This window comes from Neltuma alba, unplaced genomic scaffold (assembly GCF_004799145.2).
Source record: "Neltuma alba isolate B1F8T4 unplaced genomic scaffold, ASM479914v2 tig00006441_pilon, whole genome shotgun sequence".
Taxonomy (NCBI): domain Eukaryota; kingdom Viridiplantae; phylum Streptophyta; class Magnoliopsida; order Fabales; family Fabaceae; genus Neltuma; species Neltuma alba.
This window is the reverse complement of record NW_021634468.1, coordinates 24,870-36,965: the sequence shown is the minus strand read 5'-3', so window position 1 is coordinate 36,965 and position 12,096 is coordinate 24,870. Positions and strand designations below refer to the sequence as shown.

General features: G+C 33.3%; 1 protein-coding gene and 1 long non-coding RNA gene across 2 annotated transcripts; both read left to right on the top strand.

Moving 5' to 3' along the window:
* Nucleotides 1–350: 350 nt before the first annotated feature.
* LOC114750424 (uncharacterized) lies at nucleotides 351–938 on the top strand. Its single transcript, XR_003740666.1, has 3 exons — nucleotides 351–514; nucleotides 596–704; nucleotides 812–938. It is a non-coding gene; the product is annotated as an uncharacterized LOC114750424 (long non-coding RNA).
* A 113-nt stretch (nucleotides 939–1,051) lies between these two features.
* LOC114750422 (probably inactive leucine-rich repeat receptor-like protein kinase At5g48380) lies at nucleotides 1,052–3,633 on the top strand. Its single transcript, XM_028939023.1, has 2 exons — nucleotides 1,052–1,962; nucleotides 2,370–3,633. The coding sequence occupies exons 1-2, from the start codon at nucleotides 1,129–1,131 to the stop codon at nucleotides 3,378–3,380; spliced, it is 1,845 nt and encodes a 614-aa protein (XP_028794856.1). The 5' UTR covers nucleotides 1,052–1,128; the 3' UTR covers nucleotides 3,381–3,633.
* Nucleotides 3,634–12,096: the final 8,463 nt, after the last annotated feature.

Here is a 12,096-nt window from a genome sequence, read left to right as displayed (position 1 = left end):
AAAGTTAGCTCGTTGATGCCCATTTTCCTTTGGTGTGATCAGTAAAGTAATAATATAAATATTAGGAAAAATGACAAAAAAAGGGTTGGAAGGAATGTTAATAAAAATTTATTGTTATTTGTAAATTCAGTGTTGTTACATAAAGTGTTATTACTAAACCTGATTTGGGATTTTGTAATTTTTAGTTTTTTTTTATTTCTCCTAAATTAGTTTTCAATAATATAAAAAAATATGAATTATCGCGTCAAAAAGCTTTTGCTTGGGCAGCTAGCATAAAGTCTTTTGCTAATCCTTTTTTCCTTCTTTTCTTTCTCTTTGGGCCCTCTTTTGCCCATTATTTCCACCAAAAGCAAGTCAGCCGGTCAAGCACTTCGGAAGAGTCTGCGCGTTCCGACAGTGTAGTGTTCCCTGGGCTTGAAAAATCATTCACCTTCCTTGTCTAACCCGGCGATGTGTGTTTCTGCTCTCAATTTCTGCCGATTCTTCTCACACTACCGTGCTCGAAACCTTGTTGGTAACCTTCTTCTCAATTGCTATATTCGTTTCTTTGTTCCACAATTTTGACTTTGGTTATTCCGATTTTTCTTTTGTTCAGTTCAGAATGCTTTGCCTTCTCTTCTGTTCAGAGTCAGGCATCCACGTTGTTTTGAGAGATGAGTTGTAAGCTCTATCGGTTTTCCTGGGTTGAATTCTCCGAAAAGCTGGTAAGTATTTGTAGAATTTAGTGAAATTCGCATGACTCTCAACCGGTTTCTTTAAGTTTATGCGTGTATTGATTGGTATCAAAGTCAATTATGACTGGTTTTCCCAGGGCTCTAATTTTTATTCATCTTGTCATATGCTATGCATGGCTGTCAATGATGTAGAGTATGGATTTTGGTTCAAGGAGAAGTTTTTACTGCTACCCCCCCCTTTTCTGGTTCATTTTTATTAGCAGGTTGCTTGAACTTGTGTGAAGTGATGAATTGGGCTTCTTTTCTTTGCATTATTTTCAATTTGTCTCAGGACGTGATCTTTGGAAGATTATCGTGTGGCTTATATAGCCTGTGTTGTGGCCTGTGAACACCAATCTGTCTGACTGAGTTGTCCGGATTATTTCGTTTTGACTTCTTCGGAATCTTACAAGGGATGGTTCCGAGTAGCCGATTTTTCAGAGCTCATTTTGTTATTAGTGTCTTGCTGCTGTTTGGAATTAGCATCACCAATGGGACTGATGTTGATATTTCCTGCTTGAAAAGCATACAAAATTCACTTGAAGATCCTAATGGTTATTTAAAGTCTTCCTGGAATTTCAATAATAAATCAGAAGGCTATATCTGTCACTTTACTGGGGTTGAGTGTTGGCATGACGATGAGAACAGAGTCTTAAACCTCAAGCTGTCAAATATGGGACTCAAGGGTCAATTTCCTCGTGCCATAAAAAATTGCTCAAGCTTAACTGGATTGGATCTTTCAATCAATGATCTTTCTGGAACCATTCCAGCAGATATTGATAAGCTTCTTGGCTTTGTAGTAACCCTGGACCTCTCATCAAATGACTTTTCAGGAGCGATCCCTGTGAGCCTTTCAAATTGTTCCTATCTTAATACCCTTAAACTCGATCAAAATCAATTAACTGGTCAAATTCCTCCAAAACTTGCCCAGCTTCGACGGATTAAGACTTTTTCTGTCTCAAATAATCTTTTGACAGGGCCTGTTCCATCTTTTGAAAGCAAAGATAGTATAACAGCAGATAGCTATTCAAATAATTCAGGACTTTGTGGGGGTCCCTTAGGGCCATGCCAGGGTAAGAAGGCTAACACTGCAGTTATTGCTGGTGCTGCCGTTGGTGGGGTAACTGTTGCAGCGCTAGCATTGGGTATTGGGGCATTCTTCTTTGTCCGCCGAGTCTCTGTGAAGAAGGAAGAGGATCCTGAGGGAAATAAATGGGCAAGAAGTCTAAAGGGAACGAAAGGAATAAAGGCAAGCTATATTAATGCATCACAAATATTATATACGGTTGCACTAGGAGGAGACATCCATTTTTCTTGTCTTCATGGACATTCTTGAACATAAAATCACTGTAGAAAGCATATCTGACAGAAATTAATTTCTTAATTTTTTTTAATTAAAACATTTCTAATACATGAGTTTTATTCTCAATTTGTGTTTCCTTCAGTTATCAAATTTCTTTTTTAAACTACTTTTTCCCCAGCAGGATGTCCAGGAAAATGATACATTTGCTACTAAAGTATTTAAAAAAGGCTATTGAAAAATTACTTTTTAACACTTAATATTCTGTTAAACAAGTAATACAGGTTATGTAGTTTTATATACTTTGCAGGTTTTATGATGATATTATGCTTTAACTTTTCTGAATTGGACATCAGGTTTCTATGTTTGAAAAGTCAGTTTCAAAAATGAGATTGAGTGATCTCATGAAGGCAACGAACAACTTCAGTAAAAGCAATATCATTGGTTCAGCAAGAACAGGGACCATGTACAAAGCTGTCCTTCATGATGGGAGCTCAGTGCTCATGGTTAAAAGGTTGCAGGAATCTCAGTACTCAGAAAAGGAATTTGCGTCTGAGATGGCCACGCTGGGGACTGTTAGACATCGTAACTTGGTTTCCCTTTTAGGTTTTTGTGTGGCCAAACAGGAGAGGCTTTTGGTGTATAAATATATGGAAAATGGAAGCCTTCATGATCAGCTACATCTTGATACTGATCGGAGCACCATGCAGTGGTCTATAAGGCTAAAAATTGCAATTGGAGCAGCCAAAGGATTAGCATGGCTTCATCACAGCTGCAATCCTCGTATTATCCACCGAAACATAAGCTCTAAGTGCATCTTGTTGGATGCAGATTTTGAGCCAAAAATTTCTGATTTTGGCCTTGCTCGATTGATGAATCCAATTGACACACATCTGAGTACTTTTGTAAATGGGGAGTTTGGAGACCTCGGTTATGTTGCTCCTGAATATACAAGAACGCTGGTGGCTACACCGAAGGGGGATGTCTATAGCTTTGGTACTGTGCTTCTAGAGTTGGTGACAGGTGAGAGGCCTACCCATGTGGCGAAAGCTCCTGAAAGTTTCAAGGGAAATTTGTCAGAGTGGATTTCAAATCTCTCAAGCAAATCTGAACTCCAGGATGCTATTGATGAATCACTTCTTGGGAAGGGTGTTGATGGGGAGATTTTCCAATTTCTCAAGGTTGCATGCAACTGTGTTTCACCAAATCCAAAGGAAAGACCCACTATGTTTGAAGTGTACCAGCTTCTTAGAGCAATTGGGAGCAGATACCATTTCACAGCTGATGATGAGATACTGTTACCCACAGATCCTGGCGATGCTGCCAATTTCGAGGAACTTATTGTCGCACGGGAAGAAAATAGTTGAAACGGTAAGCCATATATGTACATAATAAGGGTATGTGTAATCAATTTAATACGTAATTGTCTCTTTCTTTGCACTCTTAATAAAATGTTAATGCAATAGACAATTTAGATGATCTAGATCTAGCTCTGGGCTCTCATTGTTGAAACACCAATATAATATAATCACGCACGGACTCTCAATGTATATGGGTGAGGTATGTATCGATATTATGGTAGAATTCTCTGGTCCACAGTGCAGATATTTTCCTTGACTATTTTATCAAAAAGAGCATTTGAGTTGATATCAACTGATTAAAAAAAGAAGAATATTTGAGTTACTAGATAGTTTGATTGCCTTCTACGGTTTAAGAATGTGCAGTGCTAAAAATATCAGTTACAAGGTAAGAAATGTCACTTGACAGTAACTCCCTTGATGGTTTGTCTGGATGCTCCTTTTTATTTTTCCATGAGATATGGATTCATATACTGGACAAATGATACATTGTCAAGTTTTCTTATGAAGCCTCCACAATTTGATATTGATCCGCTCTTGGGGGGCATTGTGCATCGAGAGAATGGTTGCTAAACTCATGTTTGAACTTGTACATTGTCTGAGTTTTTGGGCTCAAGTGCAGAGAGAAGGAAAGGAGGGAGGGGTGGGGAGGGAGATTAAGGTCCCGTTTGGTACAAAACATTGAAAATAAAGGATAGGGATTGTGATTATAATTAAGAAAAATCATTACAATAGTATTTAATATGAGTAATTGCTTGTTATATGGGATTAGACAAACTCATAGAAGTGGGATTAGGGAATACTACCTCTTCCATGGTATTTCCCAATACCACATATATGGGTTTGGCTAATCTTATATATCAAGTAATATCTTATACTAAACACTCTTTTAATATATTTTTTCATTTCCAATCCCAATCTCTATTCCAAATTTTCAATGTTTCGTATTAAATAGGACCTAAGTGTGAGAAGGAAACTTGTAGAAAAAGTTACAGTTAGGAAGTTGTTTTATTTATAAACCCTGGATAGTGTGCTGATTTTTAGACTCTGCGTAATGCATAGGTCTTCTTGACTATGACCTTTGAGATAACTAAACTTTTATCTAAAAAAGGTCATTTGATTTGAATGGGACAAAAATGCTGGAAGTTTTAATAAACTTGGCTTAGGGGCCGGGCCGTGCAAGGAGGGTATTACTAATGCGATCGATGCTTCTAAGCAAGGTAACCCCCAATATATATATATATATATATATATATATATTTATATAGCTAGACGTGTAACTTTATAAGGAAATATGATTCTGATTGCCTGCGAATTATTTACATGGTTACACCCAATATACTATACAACCAATATTCTCACCAAGTGTTGATGAGATTTAAAATTTTCATTTCACTTGGACGTTTAAATTTTCTTTTTTTGTTTTAAATTTAAATCAATATTAAAAACATTAATAGATTATGACCTAATATAATGTATTGTTATTACACATTTATTCTGTAATTTCTGCTCCACTTTCTAAATTTTTGGATCGGCTTTGTGTGGGCATAAAAGCGTTGATAGATTTCACCCAAAAAAATGTTGATGGATGCCCTCATGATGCAAGGGCTTTTTCCGATCAGTGATTTAAAATATATTTTCTACTTTTATTTCTATTTTTTAAAATAGTAAAATCGTAAAAATAAAATAAATTGAAGTTATTTAAATTTAGTAGCGAAGATTGCGAATATCCTCGAACGATGATAGAATATCCGAATTTTTCATCTCCCTCAGAGTCCAATATGCAGCTGCGCGATACACTCCGGTGTAACACATTGGAATCTTATTCAAACTAGCTCCCTTACACTAGATGTTTTTATAATTTAGTGACATGAAAATTTTTTTATAAATGAAAAATTAAAATTTGATTCTATTTATAACATCATAGTTTCTACCCTTCTAAATTCAAATTCCAGTTTTTAATATAAGATCTACTTAATTAATTTGTGTAAATTAAGAAAAGTAGTTGAATAATTATTTGTAAAAAGGTTATGTTGGTTTTCCTAAAATAACTTCTTAAAGCATTTGGATTAAAACTACTTTTTGATGCAAACTCCTTTAACATATACAATCAATAGGATAGTCTGGATAAATAAGAATTGTGGTCTTATACTTAGGATTAAATTCAACCCGCTATTAGCTTTTATAGTTGGGACACGAGGTAGCAAATAAAAGATCCCAAACACCCAAATTGACACAATGACTCCAGACCAATGGAAACTAGACATCCAAAATCTAACATGGCATGGTTGAATACCAATCTATTGCCTGTTTGGAAGACTTGTAAGTAGTTTTCGAGTCAAGAGTTACGGAATAGGAGGTAAGTATATGAAAGAAATTTTATCTTATCTTATATGAAATATATTTATAAGCGATCTTAAACATGATTCCAAACAGATACTAATGACGCAACCCAACCCCATTCTAACAGTAAACCAACCTGCTCAAGACATCAGGCCAGAAGGAAAACCAAAGAACACCATACGCATTCAAAGCTGCCAAAAATGTGCCACACTTTGACATTTACATTCATCAATATCAAAATTAATGCTCATGCATCTCATTGGATGGGCCCGAGATTTATCCCAGTAACAAAGAAATCTCCAAAACCAAAGCTATGACAACCATTATAAAATTCTAAGGTACCTCCAAATAGAAAACAAGAGAACTACAAATTATAACCACAATTTTATACTACAGTTTGGGTTGGACTATTATATCCGATCCACCTTCTACCTCTCTGCCAAAGGAACTGGTGGTCTAGGGAAACGATTCACATTAGCCTCATCAGCCTTCTATCTCTACGGTCACGTAATTTAGTATTATGCTTGCCTTAAGAAAGAAAACTATTGTAAATAATATGGGGATGACCCTTAAGAAAAATCATCACTAATTTTTTTTTTTTTTAGTCATGTTAATGGAATTTGGTAGAAGCAGTAAAACTGGCTACCAAGTCATCAATATTCTTATCAGTACTTCCACCTTCATGACAAGCCTTTGCAGCAAGACTGTTCCATTTCATGGCATTCTTCTTCATCTCCTTCCTTCTTTCACTCTGCATCACTTCCTCTATACATTTAATTTCTTCACTGTTTCTCTTCTCACAACTCTTTTCTCATCAGCTTCAGCCTTCACTCCTATCTTCCACACATCTTTTATGCACTTTGCATCTGTGGGTTGGTCTTTCCAGTGGGTAACTGCCAGCATTGGAACTCCTAAGCTCAAAGATTCCACTGTCGAGTTCCATCCACAATATGGCACAAAGCAATCCACAGACATGATTTGATACTTGTAGTTGAGGACGGATTTGGAGTGTTAGTTGCCCTATCTCTGCTGCCCCTCAATTTTCTTTTACATTAGATTTTATAAAACGAATGAAATTTTGATATTTTGAACAAAAAATGGTGCTGTTTTCAATTTTTTTAATGATTTTTCAAAGAATAGTCACTCTAAAACTGGTGTTGTTTCTTTTTAATTTAGATACAACGAAAAGTCCCTTGTGTTCTGAAATCTCCAAGAGGTCCTTAGGAAGCCTAGGTTTCTCTGATTCTCTTACCAACCATAAGAAGTAAGTTCCACCATCCTTCAAGGCCCAAACTATTTTGATCAATGTCAAGAGCTACTAAACTTTCAAATGAGACATAAACTACGGACCCACATGGCTTGTTGCTTTACCATTTCATGCAAGCTTCGTCTTCTTCATCGTAAAAGCTGATGAACCATAGGCTTAGTCATCTGAGTCTTTTTGTCTAAGAACATTGATGGTATGGTTGGACCCTTTTGTCTTGGAGGGAAGAGTTTTGTTTGGCAGTCAGCCACCTAATATGTTCAAAACATGTAATTAATTAACAGTTTTCAAGGAAAATATGTTTGCTGACAGGATTCATAAATCAAGTCTCGTACAAAATAAATCAAGTCTCCTACGTTAAGGGGATTATCTTTATTTATATAAAACTTACAGTTTGAAGGGGTTGGTAAAATAAAGTGGCTAGCTATATGCACATAGGATAACAAATTCTAAAGTAAAAACGCTTTTAGATTTTAGTTTTATTTTAAAATAAACTGTTGTTTATATTTTTAATTTACTCGAGATAACAAAATTCAAGGAAATTTATGTAATTTAGCTTTAAAAATACCAATTTATATAGTTTCATAAATTCTTATAGTTTTAACTAAATGGATGAAAGTGAATCTTAAGATTAAAAAGGAGGTTATAGTGTAACATGCATTTCAAGTTTAAGAGCGTCTTACATGGTTCCCCCCCCCCCCCCCCCCCCAAAATAGAGGGGAGGTGAATGTATTTTACTTTAGATTTACACAAACTGCTTGGTTACCATAAGGGCAATGGGTTGATGTGCCCTCGTGTTGGGAAAGCCAAAACCAGACAATGAGGTCTTCTGTTTTGCCTCTCTTCCATTTTTTGAGTGCTTGAGAGTAATATTTGTGTGGTTTAATTAGTTAGATCCATATATACTCCTTCCTGGGTCCTATTTATAAAGCATTTTGAGCATATTCCACATAAATAAAAGAATTCTTAACTTATATTGGTTCTATCTTAAAATATAACAACATTTTAATTTTATTCTTTTTTTTTTACCAGAATTTTACCCTTATTTACTATATATACTTTTCAAAAGAATAATAAGACATTATAATAAATGAATGACAAAATAATATATTCATACTAAAAATTTAATAACGTAATTTATAAATAAAGCGAAGAAAAACTTTTTCTCTCAGCCTTATAAATAAAATAAGAGGAGGGGGTGTATATAAAATTTGTATATGCATCATTTTTGTCTAGCATCAAGTTCTTAGGGAAAAAAACACCTAAAGTCTACTAGCTGCTGGAGTTGGAGAGCTCAGGTCCTTATAAGACTGCTACTTCGAGGTAACTTTCTTTTGTGGGACTCGCGGATTTTTATGTGTTGTCTATCATTTTGTTGTATTTGGAAGGAATATAAGACGGAAAAAAGGTTAAGGGAAAATTTCATTTAAGGACTATTATAGCCAATTTATGTCAGTCAACTTTCAAAACATTTGAAAACTTCAGTCAACCCCCACCAAAATGAAATTAAAATTTAAAAATAAATTTGCAATACGACCCCTTGTTTTTATTTTTTTAAAAATAAATGTTAATGGTCGCCGGTGCTCGACTGCAGAGGTTGAAGGTCAGAGGTTCAGCCGTTGGCACTCAGGCAGCCATCACTAGAGGTCGGAGCTCCAGTTGCTGGCATAGAGGTTGGAGCTCTGGTGGTTGAAGGATTTGTTTTTTTTTAAAAAAAAAGGTGGCCAAGAGGGGTTTGAACCCATTACCCTTGGCATACCAAAAGTAATGTGATCACCAAGCCAAACAAACCATTTAATGACATGATATAAAGAATTATATATATATATATATATATATAATAAATGCAAGTGTCAAAGTGTAAATGAACAAGTGAAATTCAGTAATTTACAACAAAAATTTGGCGATTTAAAAGTAACATAATGGAATTCACAACTCCAAATACAAGTATTTTATGTGTGAATGAGCAAATGAAATTCAAAGATTTACAACAAAAATTCATGGATTTATGATTCAAATTTGGCAATTTATAAGAAACATAAGCGAATTCGCAAACTCAAATATAAGTGTTTGAGTGTAAATGAATAAGTGAAATTCAGCAATTTACAATAAAAATTCAATGATTTACAACTCAAATTTAGATATTCACAGAAAACATAAATATTACAAAACTTATAAGAGAATTCACAACCTCAAAAATTTCGCTAATTAAGGCACTAGAGCTTCTATTTAAGGAGGTTTCACTGCTTCTAGTGACATTAAGTGAAGATTGGCATCTTCTTAGTTTTGCTAATTAAGGCTTGGTCAAATAAAAAGGAATATGTAACGTTGTATTAGAATTAATTACACATTGCCTGTATTTAATTTCCGTTTCTTCATAATGCTAATGATCTCAAGTTAGGTCTTTTACTGATTTTGTGTTCATCACATACATTATGATGTAATTATATTTTTCACGCCCAAATCTCATCCCCTAAAAGGAAAAGAAAGAGTAGTCGCCGCACTAAAATTTTAAAAGGATAATTTTGGAAACCTAAAAAACATTGTCTATGAAAACTGGATAGGGTTTGGGGGTCGATTGCATGTGGAGAAGGTGTTAGGCACCTCATAACACTCGTTCAAGAGAATAGTTACCCTAAGTCAACTACTTAAAATTAATATAGCCTTTTTAATTATATTTTAATTCTCCTAAAGAAAAAGGTAGAAACAAAGGAAAAAAATTTTATTTACAAAAACAAAAAAATTATTTATAAAGTTGGATTTGTCTTAAAATAAAAACTTTGGGCCTACATACCTTTTAGAGGGATCAAAGCCCACATAGTTCCGGGGTAAAAAATAGGTGTCATTTGGTTGGAAGTTTTTAGAAAATATTTATTCAATTAAAAAAACTGTTTTTTGGTGGGTTTATATTTTTTAATATATGAAAACAAATTCTGTATTTTTATTCAAAAAAATTTTTTGAAAGAAATTTTGGATTATCCTCCATACGGAGTTTCCTATAACCTCACACGGGAGAATAATTGTTAGAGCCTATGAGGGTTCTAAAAACCTCACATGGCTCTAAAAAAAATATTTTGAGATTACATATACATATTTTAAGAAGATTTTCTATTCTATTATTTATTTATAAACATGGTGCCAAACTTATCTTCTTTCTTTTTATTTCAAAAGAAAAATTTGCACAATCACATTGGTATTCCCGTGAAAACTCTCATAGTCTCACACGGTTTACCAATAAATCTAGATACCTGCAGAGGTTCTAAGAACATCACATGGTATAGATTTTACAAAGAGAAGTACTTTCAAAAACAGAAAGAAAGAACACTAAAAAAATAAATCAACATGAAACTCAAGATAAGCATAATAGATAGGAATGAAAATTCATACTTGATGCTCCACTTATCAATTGGCTAAAAAAGGAATACATTATATAGTAAGCCAACAAATAAAAACTATATACACATATTCGTAAAAAGACATGAACCAAAAATAGAATAAATGAAATAAAATGAAAATAAAAAAGAAGAAAGTAGATATCAAAGTGAGTACATATGGGTGATAAAGAGATAAAGGCATATTTTGAACAAATCATTAAGAAAAGGGGAGTAGTGATAACAATTACAAGGGTATATGCTTTTCGTGGGTAGAAGAAAGAAGAAGATGAGCAAAAGATTTTTCTCTAGTTAGGCCTCATCTCTCTTTTCCCAACCCAACTCATTGTCATAAAATAAAATGATAGAAAAGCTCTTTACCTTGCCTCCTTTCTTCACTAGGAAATTCTGAGTCCTTTCCTCTAAGCCTTACTCTCTTATTTATAGGCTCCACCTAGGGTTTTCTAATTTTTCTCTTATTTTCATTTTTTAATTTTTCTTAATTATGACTTATAATGCAACTTCCTATTTAAGCACCAAATCATCATCAAATTGTGATTTTTTTATTTTAATTGTAATTTTTTTTTATTTTTTTTAATTGTGACTCATAATGTAACGTCCTATTTAAGCACCAAATCATCATCAAATTGTGATTTTTTATTTTAATTTTCGTTTTTATTTTTCTACTATTATAACTCCAAAATATGTTTCTAAATTGAGGAGCCAATCATCTTAAATGAGAAATTTTTATTTTTATTTTCTGATTTTCTTATTTCCCTCCTTAATGTGTCCACCTTATATTTCCTAAATTGGCTTTTAATCCTTATCTTTTATTTTATTACCATTTATTGCAAGAAGGATATTCTTGTTTAATTTTTTTTTTTGACTTCTCAAACTTAACCTCCAAGAAAGAATCAAGGATGATATTAATCTTTTATTATTCTTTTTTTCTTTTTCTGTAATTTCATTTACATTTAATAATTTTGTGGGACTTGGATAAAATTGGGTGTTCACAATATTATAATTTTTCACAACTAATAAGATATTAAAAATATGGTTTGCAATATAAATAATGTTACGTGGACGACATATTATGAATAATATGATTCTTCATGTACAATCTTCATTTCTTCTGGCTCCACACACACATATATCAAAGCCTTTGATAACTAACTCATAAATTCTATATATAATGGATCATAATGAATAAATTCACAAGTTAAAAAAATTTAGATATTTGAAGTACAATTTAAATTAATGCACAATGTGTCTAAGAAGTATAATGGAATTCACAACCTAAATGAACCCTCCCTGAATATAAGCTCCGGTGCCTTAATTAGCAAAACTTTTGAGGTTGTGAATTCTTGTAATATTTGTGTTTTATGTTAATATCTGAATTTGGGTTGTAAATCGTTAAATTTTTGTCATAAATTACTAAATTTCACTTGTTCATTCACACTCAAACACTTATATTTGGGGTTGCAAATTCTCTTATATTTCTTGTGAATAGCTGAATTTGGGTTAGAAGTCCATGAATTTTTGTTGTAAATCTTTGAATTTCACTTGCTCATTCACACAAAAATACTTGTATTTGGAGTTGTGAATTCCATTATGTTACTTGTAAATCGCCAAATTTTTGTTGTGAATTACTAAATTTCACTTGTAAATTGTTGAATTTCACTTATTCATTTACATTTGGACACTTACATTTGTTTTGTTATATGTATATATATATTTCTTTGCATCA

Coding starts and splice junctions, on each gene's coding strand:
- LOC114750422 (XM_028939023.1), top strand. CDS start 1,129: ATGGTTCCGAGTAGCCGATTTTTCAGAGCTCATTTTGTTATTAGTGTC. Junction 1,963..2,369: donor AGGGAACGAAAGGAATAAAG/GCAAGCTATATT, acceptor ATTGGACATCAG/GTTTCTATGTTTGAAAAGTC.